This window comes from Pyxicephalus adspersus, chromosome 2 (genome assembly GCF_032062135.1).
Source record: "Pyxicephalus adspersus chromosome 2, UCB_Pads_2.0, whole genome shotgun sequence".
Classification (NCBI taxonomy): Eukaryota; Metazoa; Chordata; class Amphibia; order Anura; family Pyxicephalidae; genus Pyxicephalus; species Pyxicephalus adspersus.
In genome coordinates, this window is record NC_092859.1 from 6,275,370 (window position 1) to 6,299,964 (window position 24,595).

A 24,595-nucleotide genomic window follows, 5' to 3' on the forward strand; every position below is an offset into this window, starting at 1 on the left:
CTCCTCCTCTGACCTTTTGGCCATGATACAACTCTGCTTAAACACCTCCTCCTCTGACCTTTTGGCCATGATACAACTCTGCCTAAACACCTCCTCCTCTGACCTTTTGGATGCGATACAACTCTGCCTAAATACTTCCTCCTTTTTCCCTTTGGTTGTAATACAACTTTGCCCAAACACCTCCTCTGACCCTTTGGCCATGATACACCTCTGCTTAAACACCTCCTCCTCTGACCTTTTGGCCATGATACAACTCTACCTAAACACCTCCTCCTCTGACCTTCTCACTGTTATATTACTCTGCTTGAACATCTCCTCCTCTGACCTTTGGTCTCTTGGTTTATTCTGCTCTGCTGTGACATCTCACAGTACAACTCTGCCTGAACACCTCCTCCTCTGACCTCTCGGTTGTGATACAAGAGTCCATATTTTTCAGAGGAGCGGTGAGTGTGGGCTCTCGCAGTAGACTAAAAGAACTTCTAAATCAAGGTCAAAAATTTAATGCTCAGCAATGGATCCCTCTATTCATACAATGGAGGACTAAATGTAGCCACCCGGGGTGTAGTGTAAGGATTTATAGCATATGCATTGCCTTGTCGGTCAGCCAAATAACATGCGCAACGTGTTGTGTAGCCAAATATCATGCACAACGTGTCGGGTAGCAGTGTTGAAACACACATACGCCGCAAAGCATGTGTATTGTAGTCTGCTGTGCTGCAACAAAGCAGCAAATCTTTCCTTTCAGCCCTTTCCTGTTGGATAGACTGAATTTTGTGGATGCATGACTTAGTTTAGAGCACCATAATTGCATTTCAATGTATGATCCCTGATTTATATCATGGGTGTCCAATTTTTTTGCAAAGAAGGCCAGATTTGGTAAAGGTGAAAATGTGTGGGAGACGACCACTAACCAGGGTTAGTGTGGGTGTGGTCTGCGTGGGTCTTGCACAGCACATGCCCACCAAGGTGAAGTGAGGGATTCCCTGTGCACGGAGCCTGGTGTCAGTGCAGGCTTCGTGCAAAGCACGTTCTTGGAATCAGAGTGGGTGTGGTCCATGCATGTCCCGCACAGTACACCCCCACTATAATGACGTAGGGGATTCCTGAAGACGGGCCGCAACTGGCCCCCGGGCCAGACTTTGGACAAGCCTGATTTATATTTTGGGCCAGAACCGCATAAGCTAATCTTGCAGCAAGAAGTGTAAAGGAAGAAGGATTATCTTAGTTTGCATGGACATATAATACAAATCTGCATACTATAGCAATGATCTCTGGGGTAAAACACATTGAATAATGTCACAATTCTTGACCTACTTCACCTGCTTAGTCTCACCATTGTGTCTTTTTTTTCTGGCCCCGGGGACCTCCCTCTTCTGGCGTTGGCACATTGGAGTGTCGCAGTATTTCCTCGCCTGTCAAAGAAATACATTTTATTAAAGTGAACCTGTCATCTCCTGAAATCTGCACAGGTAGCTCTCTGGGCAGAAACATGAAAGCTGCTCTCATTTTCCATTTTGTAAAAGTACCCTAGTACCTAAATGATTACTAAATGGAAACAATCATGCAGGTAGGAATTCTGCTTTCACTTCATGCTTATTCCTTGATAAGAAACTCACAATGCTTCATAAAAGAACAATGTATGGAGAATTTAATTTAAGACACCAAACTCGTGCAACATGATAACTCAAGAAATGGAAGAGCCAAAAGTCCCCAAGCAGCTTTGTGAAGTCATATGGTCTCTAGCAGTCAGTTGTCATGGAGATCTTGTGGATTAAGATGAAGCATCAGTATACTTTAAACCCAACCCTAGGGTAAATGTGTGCCTACAATAACCACCTACTCTCTTTCCGTATGCAGTATTCATTTCTGCCACTAGATGCCCTCAGCGTTTGGTGTTGAATGACGCCCAGCATCTCTCAACCTAGATAGGGTGTCATGGATTGCCACTGACAGTGCAATGCTGTAGAGTAGCTTTTCTCAAGTTTTATAACATGGGGGAACCCCATGAACCCCTTAAATATTACCATGCTTTAATTATTATATTCACAGCTCACAGTATATTAATGTGGTGATTAGCAATAAACTGTTGACGTCTTCTGAGTAACAAAAGGTGGAGTTATTCTGTTTTGGCTCCAGAGCTTGGCAAGCAGCTCACTTAGCTGTAGTCTGATGTTCTTATTATTAATTATGCTCTAATAGACTTAAATGTAGGCAAGAAGCGTGTGTAATTTCCTGTGGAATCCGGATGAGCTTTGTGTATTTCCTCCAGATGTAAAAATTAAAAATGAAACTATGCAAGTGTGCAGAATTTTTCTGTAATAAAGACCAGTCACTGCTACTTTCTCTCTTTGTAAAGAGTGACTAGTCTTGTCTCCGCCCCCTGTGGTTTTCTAAAGGCAACCCATAAGGGGTGGACCCCCATTAGCTCCTCCCACAGCTCTGCCCTCTGCATAGGTTATAATTAGCACAGTGATGATTTATTTCTAATAATAGTAATACCTAATTAATAATAAGGTGCACAGAAAGCAGAATATAAATTACATTTAAGGTTTTTGTGCCACTTCAGCTTTACACCCTAAGCATTTATTCTCTGCCTAGTGCTACTGCATTATATACTAAAATTAGAATGAACTCACATTTTTATATCTATCTCTGATTCTCTTTTTCACAGTTTATTCAATTCAGATTTCAGTGGATCCACAGCCTGCTTTGTGCTTAGCTTTGCTCAAAGAAAGCTGGAGCTTTACACATCCATTGTGCCACGTGGCGGACTTAGGTAACATTGGGCACCTGTGCGGAAATTACTTGACCCCACCCTGACTTAAGGCCCCCTTTGTGGCTATAAAGTGTCCAGGGCCCTCATGCAGTGGCACACCTTGCACCCCTATATGTCCGTCCTGCCATGTACCCTAAATTGTGACCAGAGAATCGGTATGTCATGTATGAATATGATGGCTGCCCCCATCTCTTAGATTGTAAGCTCTTCTGGGCAGGGTCCTGTCCTCCTCCTGTGTCTGTATCTGTCTGTGTCTGTCATTTGCAACCCCTATTTAATGTACAGCGCTGCGTAATATGTTGGTGCTATATACTGTTTATTATTATTATTATTATTAATAATATTAATAATAATAATGTGTCTAAACCAGTGGTTGCCAACGTTTTCGCTCCCGTGGACCACTAAATTACTCCCCCATAGTGATGTCATGATGTCAGATCTGAGCCTGAGATGGGCCTGGGATTTGTACCGGGGACACCGCTGGTCTAAACCATTACCCTCAGGGGTAAGAAAAGTACAAGTGACTGTGCTGAGTGCCAACTTTTTCCTACCTCTCGGCACAGCACTAATTAACATTCTGGCACTTCTGCCGCCAGATGTCTCGCCTGCTGCATTCCTGGCTCGTAATCATGTGATTTATGTATTGTTTGAAACACAATAGCAGGTGCTGTAATTTACCTTCGAAATCCATTTTTTTTTGTCAGCCCTTTTTAATTTATTGGATTCCGACCTCTGTTGCAATATTCTATCTACAGGAAACACCTGAGGGAGTTATGGGGCTGTTTATAATTCAATTGTGCAATTGTTGCACATTAATTCAAAGAGGAACTTAAAAATCAATTCAAAGAGGAACATAAAAAAAGATAATATTTCATAAAACAGTCTTTATATGGATGTTGGCGATGCTGAATTATTTAGGAACTATAAATGCCACAGATATAAATATAACACCAGTGAGCAGTTTAAAAGGTTATGCATGACCCACATGAACCTTTTAATAATGCCATTTTGTCTTCCTAGGCTAATGTTGCCCTAGCATTAGGTCTTCATGTTAAGCGCATGCTAAGTAATATGTCACCACTATTGGTACTTAATACCTCTCACAGGAATCACAGAAATTCTGAGTCACACACCTCCTAGATTGTAAGCTCTTCGGGGAAGGCTCTCCTCCTCCTGTGTCATTGTCTCTGTCTGTCATATGCAACCTCTATTTAACAACCCCGAGAGGTACATTTTGCTCATTCAAGAAACCACTAGCACTCTACAATCTATTATGAATGCTGCAGCCAGACTCCTCCATCCTTCCCTCTGCTCCTCTTCTGCTGCCGCTCTTTGTAATTCTCTTCATTGGCTTCCATTTCACCTTAGAATCAAATCCAAGCTCCTGTGCTTTGTCTTCAAATCCCTACACAGTTCTTGTTCCACTTACCTTTCCGGTCTCCCGCAGCCGCTCTCTCCGCTCCTCCAATGACCTACAACTGACTTCCTCACTCATAACCTCATCACACGCATGGCTTCAAGACTTTTCTAGAGCCGCCCCAACTCTCTGGAATGGTCTTCCTCGTCCTATTCGGCTTGCTCCTACTTTCTTCTCATTTAAAAGAGCACTCAAACCCTGCACTAATCACTAGTAGAGAGGAGACTGAAGAGGCAGGGGGTTATTGTAGAATCAGACAGACAATGTCCCTTCTACTATAACTATACTATATATAATTTAACTTGCCTGATCACGCCGGTAAAATACCAAAAAGCTGAGCTGCACATGTGCAACGTCAGAGCGTGAAGGCCATGTAAGTTATAATCCATCATGCCATATACTGAATTTCTCCCTATGCAGTTTGACTTGAATGCAAAAGCAGCTCAGAATCAAGTCATTGCATGCTTTGTATACACATGAAATACCTCAAGATGACAAGCACTACACCTCACCTTATTCTGACCTTTTTACGACATGGGAACCTTTAAAGTTTTTTTAATGTTTTCCTATATTGCTGTACACTCCTCTAAGGAGATTTAACAGAAAACTGTTCACACCGGATGTATTACAGGAATATGGTCTCATAGCTCATTGTCATTTTAGTTTAAGTTTCTAGGTAATGAACAGCTATCCTGTCTACTTCACTGGTAATGTTGAGCTGTAGAACTTTTTAGGATAGTCATTTTCTTCTATATGAGTGTTCCAACTGATTCTTAGGCCATTAAGTTTTATAAGCCGTCTCCTTGTGCACACCTCTGTAGATGTATGTGTACACTCTGTTCTGTTGTTATACTGTTCAAAGTCCTAATAAAAATGATTGAAAAGTTTTTAGTTTCTGGGAAACTCCCCAGTAAATTGTTGAGATAAGAATGTGATATACCTAGGGTTTTGACACCCGGGGCAGATACTTGTTTTTTTAACATCATCTGTTTATACAAAAAATGTATTTACTGTAAATTAATAGTTTTGAAATTAAGTGAATATTGGTATAATGAAAAACAAATACAGACAGAAAAGTTACGGTGTCCTCTCACATTAAGGGTCATTGTAGAAATAGCCCTTACGTTGGTAGTCAGTAGAAAGTTTGTTATTGGTGGTCAAGGAACCCTTAGGAACCTCGGTATGAACCCAAGAAAGTGAATGGTTGTCTTATGTAGTACTAGTTGGATCTACTACCCACTGGCAGAAGATTGAATTTTAATTAATACACCCCTTTGGTTATGTACTAATGCATTGAAACCACAAGTGATAACATTGGAAACAATGGCCCCTGCCAATGGGTGGGATTCATTAGGTAGAAAGTGAACAGTCGGTTCCTGAAGGTGATATGTTGTTGAGTATAGATCTAAGTGATTCTTCGAGGCTTGTTCCATAAGTTCATAGTCTGACCAGTTAAAAAAAATATACAATGTCATCAAAACAGAATTTTAATTTTACAACTTTTATGAAAAATTGCCCCAAATTTTCATATTCTGGGACTAATATTTTTTTTTTATTATTTACAGGTGCTAAATGTGGACTTGTGCATGTAGTGAATACATTTTATTCTATGGAAGGGATACCACCAAAGGCCATTCCATGAGGATATGGTGGCAAGATTAGGGAATGGTGACCCTGCCAACCGCACTGGTAAAAAGTTGACATCAAAATTTAACAAGCAGGTAGGCCAGGAGAGGAAAATGTGAACAAGGTGCGTGATTTGGGGATGAAAGCCAGAAGGTAACACTTTGCCAGAACGAGGAGGCATTAGATATTCCAAAAACAACAGTCAAACAGTTGTATTTGCACTTGAGTAAGGTTTCTGAAACTTTTGAATGCAGATCAAAAAGCAGTGAAGATCCAGGTGTCGGCAGAAAATCTCTCCCTCTTTAAAGCCAATCCAGTAGATTTCAATCAATGTGTGACTATGGAGGAGACCTGCTCCTACCATTATATCCCATAATGAAAGCAAAGGCCAGTGTGGTGGACGCACGCCAGTTCAACCCGACCCATTGAAGGCAAAGGATGTTCCTACTGCAGGGTAACTAATGGTGTCTGTTTTTTGGGGTTCTGAGGATGTTCTAGACTTCCTAGAGTGAAACCATCAGAGGACAACATTACGCTAACCTTGCGAAGTAAACTCGGGGGGGGGGGGGGGGGGAATCAAAGAAAATTGAAGAGGGAAGTTGTCTAAAAAGGTTTTGTTTCATCAAGACAGGACTCTAAGCCACAAGTCCACGAGTGTAGTTTTCAGTTGGTAAAGCAGTTTCCTTACTCCCCCGATCTGCACAACTTCAGGCTTACACCTATTTCCTAAGTCTCTGTCTGGCACCCATGTCAAGTCAGATGATGAAGATATAGATAGCGTTGTCTCATTAACAAATCCTTCGATGTGGAGGTCATAAAAGTTTTTGAACATTGTTTGGGGGTATTCCCAGTATGCAGTAGTCCGTACTTTCCACAAAATGGTCAGAACAGGACAGCTTGTGAATTAGCAACATAGTTATGGGTGCCCAGGTCTTACTGAAGAGCTACTATAGCGTACATTGATGAAAAAACCTAATGCTGACCGTTTGAGAAAGGGGTCAGTACACTCAATGCATCAGAGCTAGGTACTGGGGAGATGTATTCGCCTGTCCGCCAACAAAAGTGCCTTCTCTATTCTATTCAAAAGTAAAACTTTTGCTGAACATATCTATTTCCCAAAACACAATGGAGTACTGTGGAGAATATTATGAATTATGGAGAATGGAGAACTACTACACTGTGGTTGTAGGGAATATCATATCCTAAACATATTTCACAGTATGTAGGGGACACTGAGCTATTTACATGCACCAGAAAATCTTACTCTCCAATATTGTACCCCAGTACCTTCTTGCAACTGGCACATGGCAGTGCCAGAAATCCCAACAGATACAAAAAGAAGCTGTTGGTAAATTCATGAATGACAGCTTGGTGGATTTTGGAATGATGTGATTTCATGTGGACAGATTTTCTTAAAGAACTTCAGCAAAATCAAGCAATTGTGTATACTTGGTTCTTTTTTTTAATTACTATTAGAAACCTGTGGTGTGATATAGTCCATCACCAACCAAAGCCTGATCGGCCTGGTTTATTAAAGGTCTCCAAGGCTGGGGAGGATACACTTTTATCAGTGAAGCTGGGCGATCCAGCAAATCTCAAATGGATCTAGTCCAGGGTTCAAAACATTTGCTATCAAATAGCAAATGACTTTGGAGAAATCTATCCCAGGTTTGCTGGTATATCCAGCTTCACTGATGAAAGTGTATCCTCTCCAGCCTTGGAGAGCTTTAATAAATCAGGGTCAATGCATTTTATTCTCATGGGACACTTTGAAGGCAATCTATAGACATATAGGGATGCCATTGTTGACCCTCTGCAAATGTTAGTTTCTTGGCATACTTTTGGATTCAATCCCGTCTCATAGAAAAATATGCCGCAAGTAATTTCCTAGATGTGCGTTGATCTGTCTAACTTTTAAATGGATGATTTAGAATATACCCAAGCCTCTGGACTAATGCAATTATTGAGGAGTATTTTAAAATGAGATCCCATTATTGGCAGTTGTAGTTTCTCACAAGTCCCCTGTACCTCAGTAGACATCAGAAACAAAAGGTCTCAAATCACTCTAAAACTTTTTTGCTCTAACTTAATTTCCAGTAGGGAGAACCAATGAAAGCAGAAAATACAATCTATATGGCTAAGCAAATGCAAAGTGAATTTTCACTCACCTGCAGCCTGGAAGCTCCTCGACTTTTGTGAATTAGGGAAAGTTCCTTCTGCAGACTGTCCAGATGAATCGACTGGTACACCAAAGCCATGAGACACAGAAGAACCCCAACCCAGGCCCCTGTTCCCCCCCACAAACCCCGGGCCAACCCTGGGAGCAAGCCGAATGTTACTGCCTGTGACATTCCCTGTCCGATGGCAATTAGGAGATTACTTCATCATAACACTGAGTGAACACTGAGTGAATGATTGTTAGCTTAGGGACTTAAGCAAAGAAGAAATGTAATGAAAAAAGAGATGATCCAAAAACACAATCTGTTCTTTCGGAAATATTGGGCCAGACAGGATTCAGGCTCTGATTAAAGACGTATCGAAACCCAGACAGTGAAAGAAAGAAAGTGAAAGGGCACCAAAATACGCAATTATAGTAATACCACGTAGAGTGCTCTGCAGAGAAATGGAGAGGTGATGGAATGAAAAAAAAGAGGAAGAACATAAGGTTACAATCCAAGGGGTGCTTTAGCCGTCAAGAAGTCGTAACACAGATTCAATATTAGCTGTTTCCTCGGAACAATCTATTAAAGTGATAGCAGCTGGTTACTCGTTCTTTCTCAATCATTAAATCTGCTTACACTGGCATACCAGGAAAAGCTGGCATGCAAATTAGATATTTAGGGAAAGAACTGGCATTGTATTCAGTGTGACACAAAGATCTAGCTATCAATCAGGGGTTCTCTTTACTCCATCCAACCCCCTCAAAAAAAAAGGAGGAAAAAGTCTGCTTAAATTATAAGAGAATCATAGTACTGTGCTGATCCCATTAAGATAGTTATTCTAGGCTTAATGCTGGAGGGTAGGTGACAATGTGTTTTCCACATTACCAGAACAGGTCTCCTTTAGCACAAAAAGGGTGAATCTTCCCAGAAGGGGCATGTTCGCAGGCAGATTGGGACATTGGGGTACATTTGTAGCCTATTGTGTCTTACCACCATGCACCAATAACTTGTATGAGTTCATATGTAATAAGAGCAGAGTGCACCAGGGTAGATAGGTTTTTAATTCTGGGATTAGTACTGGAGCGTAGGTGTGATTTCGACACATGGTTATTACCAGAACAGGTGTCCCTATTGGGACAAAAGGAATCTCCCCAGTAGGAGCATAGATGGTGATAAGAACCCAAGACCAAGAAGCCAAATAGTACTGTCTACTAAAGTCAACAAGAATTGGTGGTGTTCTGCCAATAGTGAAAAGTGTGCTGCCTTGCTATAAAAAACGTAATTAATGTTTCAAAGACGTATGGGTTTACCAAGGGGACGATAAATGCCAAGGTTGGTTCAGTATTGTTCCCTTTATCAAGGGGATCAATAAATACCTATCAACAAATACCGAGGTTAGTTTAGTATTGACAAAGTGGACCCACTCCTCTCTAAAGCCTAAAATTGCACATCTACAACCGTCAACAAGGATTAATGGTAATCCACCAATGGTGGCAGATCCATAGCTAAAAAAAAATTTGCTGTCTTTCTATATAAAGGGTATATATATATCAATGTTTCAAAGATCTGTGGGTCCCCTTTATCAAGAGGATTAATAAAAAAATATTAATAATTATCGAGGTTGGTTAAGTATTGTCACCTTGACACAGTGGACCCACTAAAGCCAAAAAAACAAACTACAACAACCAAACAAATTACAACCATCAACAAGAATTAACCTCCCTGGCGGTATGATTTTTTGAGTATATTTACATGTCAAATTGGTACGCACGCCGCCTCCACACACGTCGCATACCCAGCCAGCATCTGCATCGCGTCTCCAACGCTCACACGCCGGGAGGTGGCTAGGGAAGGCACACGCCAGGCATCACCAACTGGACGCCAATGCCGGCCCTGCATCACCAAATGGACCTAGATGTCAGTACAGCATCGCTAGAGGACAGGTGCGGGCTCATGGGGGCCAGGTAAGTCCTCAATTCTACCCCGTGTGTGGCTCGGGGGTTACCATTTTCTGTAAAGAATTTCCCCCACCGAGCCACACTTGGGAATACCGCCAGGGGGGTTAACGGTAATTGGTGAAAAGTTTTCTGCCCTTCTATATAAAAGATAATCATAATTTCAAAGACATGTAGGTCCTCTTTATCAAAGTGATCATAAATACAGAGCTTGGAGTTGATTTGATGGGTAGGTGCTTGTATGTGGAAGATTCTGCTGTGAACAGACAACATGAGCTCTCCATGCAGGTGACACAAGCCATCCTTAAGCTGCAAAAACAGAAAAAACCCATCCGAGAAATTGCTACAATATTAGGAGTGGTAAAATCTACAGTTTGGTACATCATGAGAAAGAAACAAAGCACTGGTGAACTGAGCAACACCAAAAGACCTGGACGTCTGCGGAAGAACAGTAGTGGATGATGGCAGAATCATTTCCATGGTGAAGAGAAACCCCTTCACAACAGCTAACCAAGTGAACAACACTCTCCAGGAAGTAGGTGTATCGATATCCAAGTCTACCATAAAGAGAAGACTGCATGAAAGTAAATACAGAGCGTGCACTGCAAGGTGCAAGCCACTCATAAGCCTCAAGAATAGAAAGCCTAGATAGGACTTTGCTCAAAAACATCTAAAAAAGCCAGCACAGTTCTGGAAAAACATTCTTTGGACAGATGAAACCAAGATCAACCTTTACCAGAATGATGGCAAGAAAAAAGTATGGAGAAGGCATGGAACAGCTCATGATCCAAAGCATAGCACATCATCTGTAAAACATGGCGGAGGCAGTGTGATGGCTTGGGCGTGCATGGCTGCCATGGCACTGGGACACTAGTGTTTATCTATGATGTGACACAGGACAGACGCAGCAGAATGAATTCTGAGGTGTTCAGAGACATAGAGCCTGATTTATTAAAGCTCTCCATGCTGGAGAGAATACACTTTCAATAGTGAAGCTGGGCGATCCAGCAAACCTGGAATGGATCTAGTACAGGATTCAAAACATTTGCTAGAAAATAGCAAATGACTTTGAGGAAATCTTTTCCAGGTTGGCTTGATCACCCAGCTTCACTGTTGAAAGTGTATTCTCTCCAGCATGGAGAGCTTTAATAAATTAGGCTCATACTGTCTGCTCAAATCCAGCTAAATGCAGTCACATTGATTGGGAGGCGTTCCATAACACAGATGGACAATGACCCAAAACATGAAGCCAAAGCAACCCAGGAGTTTAGTAAAGCAAAGAAGTGGAATATTCTTCAATGGCCAAGTCAGTCACCTGATCTGAACACAATTGAGCATGAAGATATGGCAGCCATTCATTGCCAGAGAACAAAGGAAGAATTGACAGAAGACACATTTTCATGCATTTACGCACACCTACAACAAACAATGCAGAAATACAAAAATACCATTCACTCCATTCCAGAATATTCAATCAATGTAATTTAAAACCCATTCACTTTAAAGATTTGTCTGCAGCTAATGTTTGTTTTTATAAGTGTGTAGAGTATATCTGGGAAAAGAAAAAACTGGTATACAGCCAGACCTCTATGTGAAAAGATGAATAAGCCCTTGGATGGGCAGTACAGGTATGGTGGGGTATAGTAACTAGTACCCAGCTATATCATTCAAAAGCTGAAATAAAATGTAATAAAGTCTGATGGATCTTTGCAGAGGTGCAGTTTTTTGCTCGGCTGATGGTGGGCCTGCACCCATGGCCGGGCATTCGATAACTGTGGATCCGTCTGGAACAACGTCTTTTCCAATACTAACTGCAGTGGTGATTCTGCAAAATTCAAACTGAAAATAACCAGTGCAGTTGTTTACTAGTTAGACATGATGTCATCAGCAACATAAATATATTTAGCAGTTGGAGAGTGCAGATGTTTATACGGATGTATGACAAAGACTTACTAAGAGACAGTTGTTGAAGGATTCAGTAAAGGATACAAGAATATACCAAAAACAACAGTGGCAACTGACACCGTTTTGCATTACAAATGACATAAATAGGATATTATAAAGGCTGAAACCAGGGGCTCCTATTTACCTTTCAAAATGTTTGCTTTCCAGCAATGTAATTGTCTATGGGACAATTAGAGTATTAAATAGGGACACACTGCTAATTACAAGTTTCAGTGGCCTCTACAGGCTATTTCTCAGATCAAATCAATTCCAGGCCCTTTATCTGCTTAATTGATAATAACACAATGAAGAAATTGCCTACACCAGCCCATGAAATAGCATTTGAGTCAATTGTCCAATTACTTTTAAACCTCTGAAATGAAATGATTGTGTAAAAAAAAATGTAGTTCCTCCTATTTTTATGCAATCTTTTTTGTTCAACCCACTGAATTAAAGCTGAAAGACTGCATCTGAGTTGTTTCATTTAAAATTATGTGTGGTAATGTACAGAACCAAATTAGAAAAAAGTTGTCTCTTTCCAATTATTTATAGACCTAACTGTATATAATTTATTATATTATAATATATATTACCTTTTTTCACAGCAGCTGGTCTTCTCTCCCAATCTGGAATGTTGGCCGGCAATCTAAGGCAGGACCAGGTGGTTTTGTGGGACCAGTCTTTTTCCTTTTGGACCATCCTTTTGACAAAATATTCATACACAGTATTATGCATCAGCTTGGACTTCTTTCACTGCCTTGATTGAGCTTTAAGGGAACCATTAACTAGACTGCTTTTGCTAACCTGAAGGCTTAACCGATGGACCGTCACATGTGCTGATGAAGAAACCATGTGCCACAAAATATTGTCTGACAACTTCAAGGTTTGACAACCACCCTTCTCATTTGGCAGCTCTTCTATTGTCGTCCATTGGCCCCTATGTGGTTCCTGTGTACCAATCTATAACATTTGGTGAGTCTATCGTATTTGAATGGATTGTCAAGTATTTGCTTGTAGCACAGGACTTATTCAAGCTGGAACAGTTGATTTGGTTGTTTATGGGCCTGAAATGCTGGATAGACATCCCGATATATTCAACACTCTGAATTTGCTTTGATTAACGTTTCTAATTTATGGAAAAGATTAAATGGTTATTAAACAAACACTGTTGGCCAAGTGGCTTGGCAGCTGTTACCTGGTAAACTGTCCTTTCTGGTGAATTTCTCAGGAAACAAAATTGCATCATTCTGTTGGCAGCTTTGCACTTTGCCCCACCTCAGAGGAGCTCCGGGTATTTGCTCAGTGGTTTGTCCCCTCATTAAGCACACATTGAACAAAAGAAAAGGATTTTCCAAGGATTTTCTTTTTTAAGGTTTACAACTTACCTGCAAGTCGACCCAACTCAGCTTGTGAGAGCACTCTTCAATAGTAGGATCAAACTTTTTTTTGCAGTTTGGTAAAATTGCTATTTTAATCTGCAGCCAGTTTGTAGGCATATGACAATATATACTTATGACTTCTTTGTATGAGGGTACTATAAATGGCCCGAGAAATGTAGTTTCTTGTTCATGTGATTGGCTTATTGCTGTTCCTGCCACTAAGAACCCTCCCACGAGGAGCTCAGGAAGTCAATGGCAATTTATGTGTTAGGTGTTTCATAACCCAATAGGTGGAACAATTCAATCTGCTCAAATACTTAAAAACTTTGTAACTAATCTATATAGGTATTTATATCTTTGAGTTACATTTTCATTGCCCAAACTAAACATTTGTGATCATCTTGGGGGAAAATCTGGTGTCTGTACAGCTGTCCCAAAACATCATTTAATGGCACATTATGCTGGATCACCTAATGACCAAAGTATTAACTTCTATTCAAAATGGGGAGGACACAATGGGGAACCTCCTCTTGTCCTCCCCTCTCCATAGAACAGAACTGCACTGTCTGTATAATACAATACATTTGTCTGATTGTCACAGGAAGCAATCAGGGATGGTGGTTTCCAGCATCAGATATTGAATGTATGTATTAGACTTAATTCACGGTTCTCTGTTTCAAGAACATTAAAGAGGAACTAAACTGAAAAGTGCCTAAAACAAAACAAATCCACTTACCTTCAATCCCATAGGGCAGTCCGATCCATCCAGAGATGTCTTCCATCGGGTCTTGCGCCGTCCCTGCATCCGTCTCTAAGCCGGCGTGCCGGGCAACATTATGTTCCCCTTTTCTTCCTGGTTCCTCTTCCTACATCACCCAACTCAGGCGTGAGATTGGGTGATGTAGGTTGGAAAAGAAACTTGCCGATCTCACTGCGCATGCATGACATCTGCAAATTTTTCTCTTTTCAGATGGGTATCTGCAGAAGAGCCTCCCGGGATGCGTGACATAGGTATCCCGGGAGGCTTTGTGCTCCCATTTATTCAATAGGGGCACCCTTTTTTTTAAAAAAGTTGTCTACCCTTTTATGTAAAGTGAAATTTCTTAGTTTAGGTACGCTTTAACATTTCAGCTGAGAAATAGCCTCGAGTCTGTAGAGGCCACTGAAACTTGTAATTAGCAGTGTGTCTCTATTCAATACTCAGTGTGTCCCTATTTAATACTCTAATTGTCCCATAGACAATTACATTACTGGAAAGCAAACATTTTAACATATTATCCTAGTTATGTATTTTGCAATGCAAAACGGTGTCAGTTGCCACTGTTGCCTGTTGGTATATTCTTGTATCCTTTACCGAATCCTTCAACAACTGTCTCTTAGTAAGTCTTTGTCATTCATCCATATAAACATCTGCACTCTTCAACTGCTAAATATATTTATGTTGCTAATGACATCATGTCTAACTAGTAAACAACTGCACTGGTTATTTTCAGTTTGAAGTTTGCAGAATCACCACTGCAGTTAGTATTGGAAAAGACGTTGTTCCAGACAGACTCACAGTTATCGAATGCCCGGCCATGGGTGCAGGCCCACCATCCTAGTCCACCATCAGCTGAGCAAAAAACTGCACCTCTGCAAAGATCCATCAGACTTTATTACATTTTATTTCAGCTATTGGATGATATAGCTGGGTACTAGTTACTATACCCCACCATACCTGTACTGCCCATCCAAGGGCTTATTCATCTTTTCACATAGAGGTCTGGCTGTATACCAGTTTTTTCTTTTCCCAGATATACTCTACACACTTATAAAAACAAACATTAGCTGCAGGCAAATCTTTAAGGTAAATGGCCTTAAATTACATTGATTGAATATTCTGGAATGGAGTGAATGGTATTTTTGTATTTTCTGCATTGTTTGTTGTAAGTGTGCGTAAATATATGAAAATGTGTCTTCTGTCAATTCTTCCTTTGTTCTCTGGCAATGAATGGCTGTCATACCTTCCAACGGTTCAGCTTATGTATTCAGGTAGATGACAGGCGACTGCCACGGCCCCAGTTTGCAGACTGCATAAACTGATTGGTTAAATGGACATTTTGATTTACAACTATGTTTCCTTTATAATTGCTTTTCTAAATTGTAAATTTGTAATGGAAAGATTTAAAGGCTGGATGAAGGTTGAATGCAAAATGTTGTAAAGCTCCTTCTAGAGGCCACCAGAAGATACAACAGGCAAAGAAAGTCATATCTGACTTTTTCACTGTGTGTTACAAAGCACTGTGTCTTACATTTCTGTCTGTTTTGTGCGCTGATCCCATTTTAGTGATCAGTGGGGTCAACATCACAATATAGGGCAAAGCAGGTGGCTGTGTGTTATAGTATAAGGCATGGCAAATACCTACTTATATTGTGAATGAGGCCTTATGTGCATGTATTTTACACCACCAGTGGTCTGCTGCCCCTAGTGAGCTCCATTGTCCCGCAGGCTGAAGGTCTATGGCATTTATTACACACTTCTCCTGACACCACCAATGGTCTGCTGAATCTAACGAACTCCATTTTCATCAAGGTGATGGTCTGTGGCATGTATTATACACTTCTAATGGCCCCCTACACCACCAGTGGTTTGCGGCCTCCAATGAGCTCCATTGCCCCTCAGGCTGATGGTCTGTGGCATGTATTACGCACTTCTAATAGCCCCCGACATCACCAGGGGTCTGCTGCCCCCAATGAACTTCATTGCGCCTCATGTTGATGGTCTGTGGCATTTAATACACTTCTAATACCCCCTACTTCACCAGTGGTCTGCTGACTCTAATGAACTCCAATACTCCTTACGTTGATGGTCTATGGCATGTATTACGCACTTCTAATACCCCCTACACCACCAGTGGTCTGCTGCCCCCATTATACTTCATTGCTCCTCACGTTGATGGTCTGTGGCATTTAATACACTACTAATACCCCCTACACCACCAGTGGTCTGCTGACTCTAATGAACTCCATTGCTCCTTATGTTGATGGTCTGTGGCATGTATTATTATTATTATTATTATTATAATAAACAGGATTTATATAGCGCCAACATATTACGCAGCGCTGTACATTAAATAGGGATATGTATTACGCACTTCTAATATCCCGTACATCACCCGTGGTCTGCTGCCCCCAATGAACTTTATTGCTCCTCACGTTGATGGTCAGTGGCATTTTATACACCCTTCTAATAACCCCTACACCACCAGTGGTCTGCTTACTCTAATGAACTCCATTACTCTTCAAGTTGATGGTCCTCTACATCACCCATGGTCTGCTACCTCTAATGAACTTCATTGCTTCTAATGTTGATGGTCTGTGGCATTTACTACAAACTTCTAATACCCCCTACACCACCAGTGGTCTGCTGGCCCTAATGAACTCATTTGTCTTTCAAGTTGATGGTCCTCTACATCACCCATGGTCTGCTACCTCTAATGAACTTCATTGCTTCTAATGTTGATGGTCTGTGGCATTTAATACAAACTTCTTATACCCCCTACACCACCAGTGGTCTGCTTACTCTAATGAACTCCCTTGTTCTTCAAGTTGATGGTTCTCTACATCACCCATGGTCCGCTACCTCTTGAACTTCATTGCTTCTAATGTTGATGGTCTGTGGCATTTAATACAAACTTCTAATACCCCCTACACCACCAGTGGTCTGCTGACTCTAATGAACTCATTTGTCCTTCAAGTTGATGGTCAGTGGCATGTATTACACACTTCTAATAGCCCTCTACACCACCAGTGGTCCGTTGCCTCTAATGAACTCAGTTGCTCCTCAGGCTGATGGTCTTTGGCATGTAATATACCCTTCTAATACCCCCTACATCACCAGTAGTCTGCTACTTCTAATGAACTCAATTGCTCTTCAAGTTGATGGTCTGTGGCATGTATTGCACACTTATTTTGGTGGTCATTGACGGGTATTGCACATAACCCCTACACCACTGGTGGTCAGCTGACCAACACTTTCTTCATATTAATTCCTATTGGTTGACAGCATAAAAGACCTCCATTACCCCTCTAAACAATTTCAACCCAAAAAATGATATTTTTGTTTTTTACAGTTGTCACTGAAACAAGAAAAAAATCCTCCAGTGGGGATACTCATTCCAATGACAATATTCAAGAGGCTATAACTAATCACTTTCAGAGATTTCCCTAAGGGTCTATCTGAGTCTTCACTATTCTAAAAAAAGACTAAAAATATGTTGTAATAGAAAAAAACACAATGCCGGTACTTGTCTGGTTGTATTTCCCTAAACTCTTTGCCTTTCTTGCCCTGGGTCCCAGCAACTATGTCTCCTTGCACTTAAAATACTTTGGTGTATCATTCAGGTTTTTGAATAATTTGCTGACAAGTATAAAGATATCTAAGGACTAACTGAAAGTTATTCGAGATATTTTAGGCTGGTTTAGGCAACATTTTTCACAGACACCATCAGCTCAGACAAATTGGGCATGATTTATTAAAAGATCTCCAAGGCTAGAGAGGATACACTTTCATCAGTGAAGCTGGGAGATCCAACAAACCTGGAATAGATTTCTATAAAGTCATTTTCTAGCAAATGTTTTTAAAACCTGGACCAGATCCATTTCAGGTTTGCTGGATCACCCAGATGGTGTGAATGGAGACTGGACAGCTTGGTAACCCTTGTCCTAAACTAAAAACCTGAAGCTTTATTAGGCACCGGCCCTAGAAGATGCCTGAAAATGTTGCATTCTTGTTCTGTATATCCAGAACCACCCTCTAGTGTCCATGGGAAGCCATATTGTCAACTGTAGATTGGTTCCAAAGGTTCAAATAGAGTTCCTGACCTCTAGGACAATAATGGATTGTTGCCACCCCCTAACCAAGTACAAGGAGATAAAGTGGTGCTCACACACAGAGTGAGTCACTAAAGGTGCGTACACACTTCCAATTTTTATCGTTCCAATCAAACGACGAACGATCGATTGGGCAAAAAATCGTTGGTAAAAAAGTAACCAACGACGCCGACGAACGAGGAAAATTGTTGGAAACGAACGACCGGACCGACGGATCGGATTGGACGACGATCGTTGAACATCGTTCGTGTGTACGGTCGTTCGTTGATCGTTCATGGTCAGAGCATGCGTGATGAACGAACGTCCGTTCACTTTCCTGTCGTGCACATAGTTCCTCTATCGCTTAAACGATCGTATCTATTGTGTGTACAATATCTACGAACGATCGTGTCGTTACCTCTATGTGCAGGATCGGTGCTATACGATCGTTCATATATATCGTGCAGGAACGTTCGTCGTTCGTTTTCCGACGATAATAATTGGAAGTGTGTACGTAGCTTAAGACACTCTGTGTGTGAGCATCACTTTATCTCTATCTGGTTCCAAAAGCTACCAACCCCAACAAGTATTGCCAAGACCAAGGTCTAACAAAAACCACCAGGCCTTGCACATCCACAAACAAATGAGAAGAGGCGTCTACTTAGATGTCCACTTTACATATTTAATATTGTACGTTGTGCTTTACCTGAAGCTGGTCGGCATCACCAGCAATTGACAGTACAGTCCGTCTTAAGCAAAAATTGTAAGGCGTGATGCGGCTTCATTGACGAAGGGGTTTTAATGCTGCAGACAGTTCTGCTTTTGGGTTCCATCACAAACCGTTAACTTGTGATGAATGCGCAATGTTTCCTGTAGCGCGCGCCAGCACTTCCTTTTTTTTATTACTTCGAGTCACTCGTTGTGGTCGGGGCCGTTTTATCCTATTACCGCCTGGTTGTTATCTCCTTTGACTTTAGGAAGCTTCAATATTTTCCAGGGTTTCTATAGTTCAAACCTCTTGTATGTCAAACTTTTTTGTAGGTTTTTTTGGGTTATAGAGGAATTTCAGAAAAGAAAGTAAAGCCTATTCATAAAGCCTATTTGTTTCTTCCTACAGTCTCTGGCCTCAAGACTTAATGCTTTTTTTAGAAGGCCAAGATTCCCATTTTGGGATCTTCAGCTTTTTTTTTTATGATTCTGCCTATCGATATTGACCTCTTTAGTGTTCAACCCAGAACTTTTTTAAGCGGGGTGGGAAAAAGCTCTAGGTGGGTGGCAGCTACTGTATTCTAACCCAGCTCCCAAAAACAGATGGGTGGTTACTGAAAATTGCTGGGTGGGGCGCCCAGCTAAAAAGGGTTGGGGAGAACACTGCGCTTGGTGCCTCCCAAAGTACCTCCCAAACACCCACTATTTGATATAAAATCATTCGAAGGGGAAAAATGGAGGTTGCCATTGCTGACCTCCTTTTGAGAATTATAGTTACCTGGCCAGCATGCTAACTTGTTGGCTTTGGTACTTTCACAGATCTTGGCAAGCATGCAAAAGTCCTTTTTTTGCATACCTGTTCTGATTTGGGTCAGGATGACATTAAGGCTTCTATCATTTATCAAAGGAGGTCATCCGTGGCAGCCCTCATACCTTGTTCATGACAGGGTCCCTTTAAAGGGCTTCTTTTAGGGCTTCCAGAAGTTTTCTAATAGAGCTACAGCAAAAATCCCGATTTTATATTTGGGTTTACTGTAAACTTTACCTAAGGGTGATTTTCATTAGACTTTGTTTCCCATGCTTGTCCATATTTTAATTTCTATATTTCATATCAGGATTTTTTTTAAGAATGCTCCCTTTAGTGGTTGCCTGTATTTTAATAATTGCTGCGATGAGTGCAAGTAGCCTTTCGACAAGACAGTTGTTCTCAATCAGAACTGATCCATGCATAGGGAACAAAAAAACACAGACGTGATACAGGACTACAGAGCAGGAAGCAGATTCCGCATTAATTTTTAGATTTGGTGAAACCTAAGATTTTTATCAGGCTATGTAACTTTGTAATATTCAATTTTCTACCCCCTCTGTGCATACATAACTACAAATTATATATAAATTTTAGGGCATTAAGTCAACCTTCGCCTTGGCCATGCAACAATGCACTTATCTGCTGATGCTCTGTTTGGCAATGGGAATGTTTTTTTCCACCGCACCTCTCCTCACCTATCCCCAAGCCTTGCCTCGGGCACTAATATAACAGACAGCAAGATACTGCAACCCTTAGAGAAAGATGAGCCACACAAAGGGCTTTCATGCATCCTGCTCATTCTATTCATATTGCCATCCTATTCAAATTTCGCTAAATTCTTAAAGCACCGAAATTCTTAAAGCACCAAAAGTAAAGGAACAAATGGCTCCTGCATAGTCCTAGCATTATATTCTGACGTTTGTCATGGGATATAACTATACATTTGGCTTGACACCATCATATCTCACTCAAGTTCTCTTCTTTGTCTCTAATCAACAAGAGTAGGCATTCCGGCTTCAGCTGCTGTGCAAGGGACGATGATAATGGAATATAAAGGAAGATCGCCCGTAGTATACTTTGTACACAAAAGAATTAGTAAATAGAATACATGGATGAAATGGAGGACTTGATAATAATTTGGAATCTGTGACCTAAAGTTCATTATTCACATCGTGGACTTTAGAAACTGGCTGTACTTCCGCCCAGTTTTTTTGGCGCGGCCGATGATTTGCTGACTCTGTATTTTCTGAATGTGTTTATTGTTTTTTTTTCCGAGCGGTGTAGAGCTGATCCCATGTTGTTTTTGGCTTTTGCAAGATGTTCTATTCTTCATCAGCTTCAGCGTTGGCCGTGTACAATGTTTCTCTTGGAACGGTCAATGCTTAGTGGTTCAGCTGTTGTGTGGTCTTCCCGTTAACTTGCGATAATCTGATATCGCCGCTGGGCACCGAGTATTTTGGTGTCTTTAAGGGGCAACGGAACGTCCTGAAGATTTGATTGACCTTTGGTATTCCAAGTACAGATTTGGGTTAGTTAACTTCTAAAAGTTAATGCTTTTTGTTTTTTTTGTTTTTTTCATTTATTATTTCCCTGTAAAAGTTGATATTCTCAGTGCACTTGAAATAGTCCGAAGTAGGTTAAGTAGGGCTCAACTTTGACCACAGCTCTCGGGAGGGTGCGGATACGTAGGAGGGAGCCAGGGGTGACGATGACGAGGCCGGAGACGCTGCAGGTCTTCCTTTTCGGGTCGCCGATGCTGGCAACCGTAGCCGAGAATTCTTGTAGGCAGCGGAATATCAGGTTGTTGTCCAGGAACAGATCCAGCTTGATGTAGCTGCTGCGATCCTCGTTGAAATGGACCTGCACGAAAAGACGTTATTGGTAGTTATTGGTGCCCTGTTTATGTATAAAGCGCTATAACTTACCAGGGCCAAATACATTGGATCCCAGCCAGACATAGATTTGAACAAGGTCAAAATTTGCGTCAGCAATGGCAAAGGGATGACTATAGCGAGGGTGAGAAGTTTCAGAGTTGCCCAGGGGGCCAATTTACCCAGAGTGGGCCCGTAAGTAATAATTTTACCTCTGCTGACAGTCTCCCATCTTCCAGGTACCCCTGATGCATTTTCTCTATTCCTTACTCCATGTGTAATGGTCATGTGACACACCGAAAAGCGGAAAGAGAAGAAGGGAAGAAGGAGATTCTGGACTTGTAGAATGGTGGCTGTACGGGGGAGGTAAATATAGCACCAGCACGTTCCACTGCCAGCTCTCTGTGGTAGTTGAAGACATAACGGGGGAGCAAAGTAGGGGAACTATAAGGGTGAGCAGTAAAAAAGCAAAGCAAGGATAGCACCATAATGTGTAGGGTTCCTAGTTAAGGTTTCTCTTCACTTCCACTTCTGGTTGCCACAGGAATTCAAGATAAATAACCCATACCGGGTCCAGGAAGTTATAAAATCCCAACCCATTTTATCATGATGCAGAACAAAAGTTGCAATCAGTTGGTACAAAGCAGAGAATGGTCTAGATTTCCTTTCCTGCCCCGTAAACAAAACAGGAAGTATAGGAAAATGGCCACATGGACACTCCTTCTTTAGACAAATACCCCTTTGTTCCTTTTCTGGTGGCAACTCAAATTTTTGCAATTTCTGGCAATGGTCATTGGGGCCAAAAAGTTGGCAAATGAACACAGACAACAGGTTTAAAACAGGAGGTGTCTACCACAGGTTTTACCTATGAACAAACTGTTCGGCATGGGGGGGGGTTAAGTTTTGAGGACTGTTGTAGACTCACCTGACAATACAGGTAATATAACCCTTTATGGGTAACTGTAAACTCCCCATTGCCGTCATCATATTTCAGCGGGCTGGTAGAATTTCGAGGGACCTCGGACCAGTACAGGATGCTACCATCGCTATCTGTAACAGAAAAATGTTAGATGTGTGCACTAAACATAAAAGATAATGGGACGACTTACTATTGGGGTACATACCTGCATTCATCTGTGTACCTCCCTTTGATAACTTCACTGTGGGCATAGAAGGAAGAAACGTTAACATAGGGAGACGCTCTACAGAATTGAAATGAAAGGGGAGACTAAATACAAAAAGTGAGCAAAGTCTGACTGAAAAAGTCTGCATGCTGCAGGGAAGGACCATTGCTCTCTGTGTAGAGGCAGTGGTCTCTCTGCAGAAGTCTGACATACTGAGTCAGAGTTAGAATTATCCAATTAGCAAATTTCATATTGACTGCTGATTGACAGATACAGACAATGACATAGGAGGAGTAGAGCTTACACTTTAATATCCTCAAACACTGGGTCCCCATACTATAAATGTGGGTGTATAGTATAGTGTTGGGTATAGAAATACCCGGCATTATCCATCAGGATTGGACATTAATGCACTCTTCACAACCTACTGATAAGCTCATTTTCTGACACTTACTGTAGCTTTAGCTCCGGGCTCAGCAGCACCACCATTGCAGCCAAATGTCTCTTTCAACTTTACTTTTAACTTTCCTAACTGTCTTAGGCTGTTCATGTGTCTTGTAGGGTCTTCTGACTCTACTTTGGTCTGGTGTAATGCAGCAGACTCTCTGCATAGATGCACCATAAATCAAGGCCCACTTATTGGTCAGGCCCATGACCCTGCATTTGTAGTATGTCCTCGGTGTTAATAGGCTGGGTACTTTCATATTTCCTCTTATCACAGAATTCCTTTAGGGACAAACTCCAGGTAGAAGTGTTTTGTATCCTTGCAGTAGGGGACAGTGGATGTATAGTATAGGGACTCACCGCTTGGGGATATTAGATTGTAAGCTCTTCTGGGTTGGGTCCTCTTCTGCTCCCAGTATGAAAATACTGTTTAATGTTAATAATACAGTAGGAGTAAAATTCCTAACTTCCCCGCTCCTGCCATGATTGGGCCTTCTCCTCTGCTGGTCAACGCTCCAGGTTATGAATTGGGTCTCGGTGTCATCCAGTAAATTGCATGGCTGAATAACGTCAGCGCCACAACAGCCAGGAGTGAACCCTTGCAATACCATACCCATAGATGTAAAATTATGACCCTCAAGGCAACCCAATCAGATTGGTTGGCGAACTTATATACATACAAAAGACCTCCTAACCCTCCAGCCAGCTGCCTTTAGATTCCCCATAGGCCACTCTATGGTATAAAAGTTCAAGCATGGAAAATGCTCGGCTCCTGTAACTTGCACCCCTTTCTGGTGCCTGGAAACGAATTAGCTTGAGTGAGTGCATAACAGAGCCCCATAGATACAACAGGACTTTTTTTTAGTAATTTTTTTGATTTTAGGACAGTATTCGACATTATTATGCACACTCAGAAGCTGGAAGACTGTGTATGAGGTGCAGCAGGGCAGAAGGGATCAGACATCACGTGACCTCTGACTTCTTAATGAAAGCTGAGCAATCATTTATCATAAAACCAGCAAAACCATTATGATGTTTGCATCATATTCCTAAGATGTGACCGGTTCTCTTTACACATATGCCAAATATAGCTTCTTACCCTCGTAATGTGCAGCCAGGATGGGAGATTTATTTTTAGAATTTCTGTTCCTTCTGTTTGCTGGAAAAGAATGAAAATAGAAATGATTAAACGAGTGGACATGTTACACTTAATGAATCTGTTCTCTTATCTGTCAGAGATATGTCTGTACTGCACTACGGTATATGTCAGAGCTAAATAAATGTATAATAATAGTGTGTGACTGTGGGGGGACATTAAAGTGTCAGCTCCTCTGTACAGAGACGGATAGGACTGGCTCAGTTTTCTCTGTACAGCACTGTGGTATATTTCAGAGCTATATAAATGTATAATAATAGTGTGTGACTGTGGGGGGGCATTAGAGTGTCAGCTCCTCTGTACAGAGACTGATAGGTCTGGCTCAGTGTTCTCTGTACAGCACTGTGGTCAATGTCGGAGCTATATAAATATAT

At 41.4% G+C, this 24,595-nt stretch overlaps 1 protein-coding gene across 1 annotated transcript in view; it reads right to left on the minus strand.

Annotated features, from left to right (window-relative positions):
- The window catches only part of LOC140322273 (uncharacterized), a 38,801-nt gene that overhangs the window by 7,882 nt on the left and 6,324 nt on the right, over positions 1-24,595 (minus strand). The window contains exons 4-9 of the mRNA XM_072398855.1: positions 24,165-24,224; positions 22,622-22,657; positions 22,423-22,547; positions 21,239-21,486; positions 7,988-8,198; positions 1,334-1,412 (exon numbers count right to left, since the gene is read on the minus strand). Of these exons, the coding sequence (XP_072254956.1) occupies positions 1,334-1,412; positions 7,988-8,198; positions 21,239-21,486; positions 22,423-22,547; positions 22,622-22,657; positions 24,165-24,224 (759 nt within the window). The remainder of the gene's footprint in view (positions 1-1,333; positions 1,413-7,987; positions 8,199-21,238; positions 21,487-22,422; positions 22,548-22,621; positions 22,658-24,164; positions 24,225-24,595) is intronic.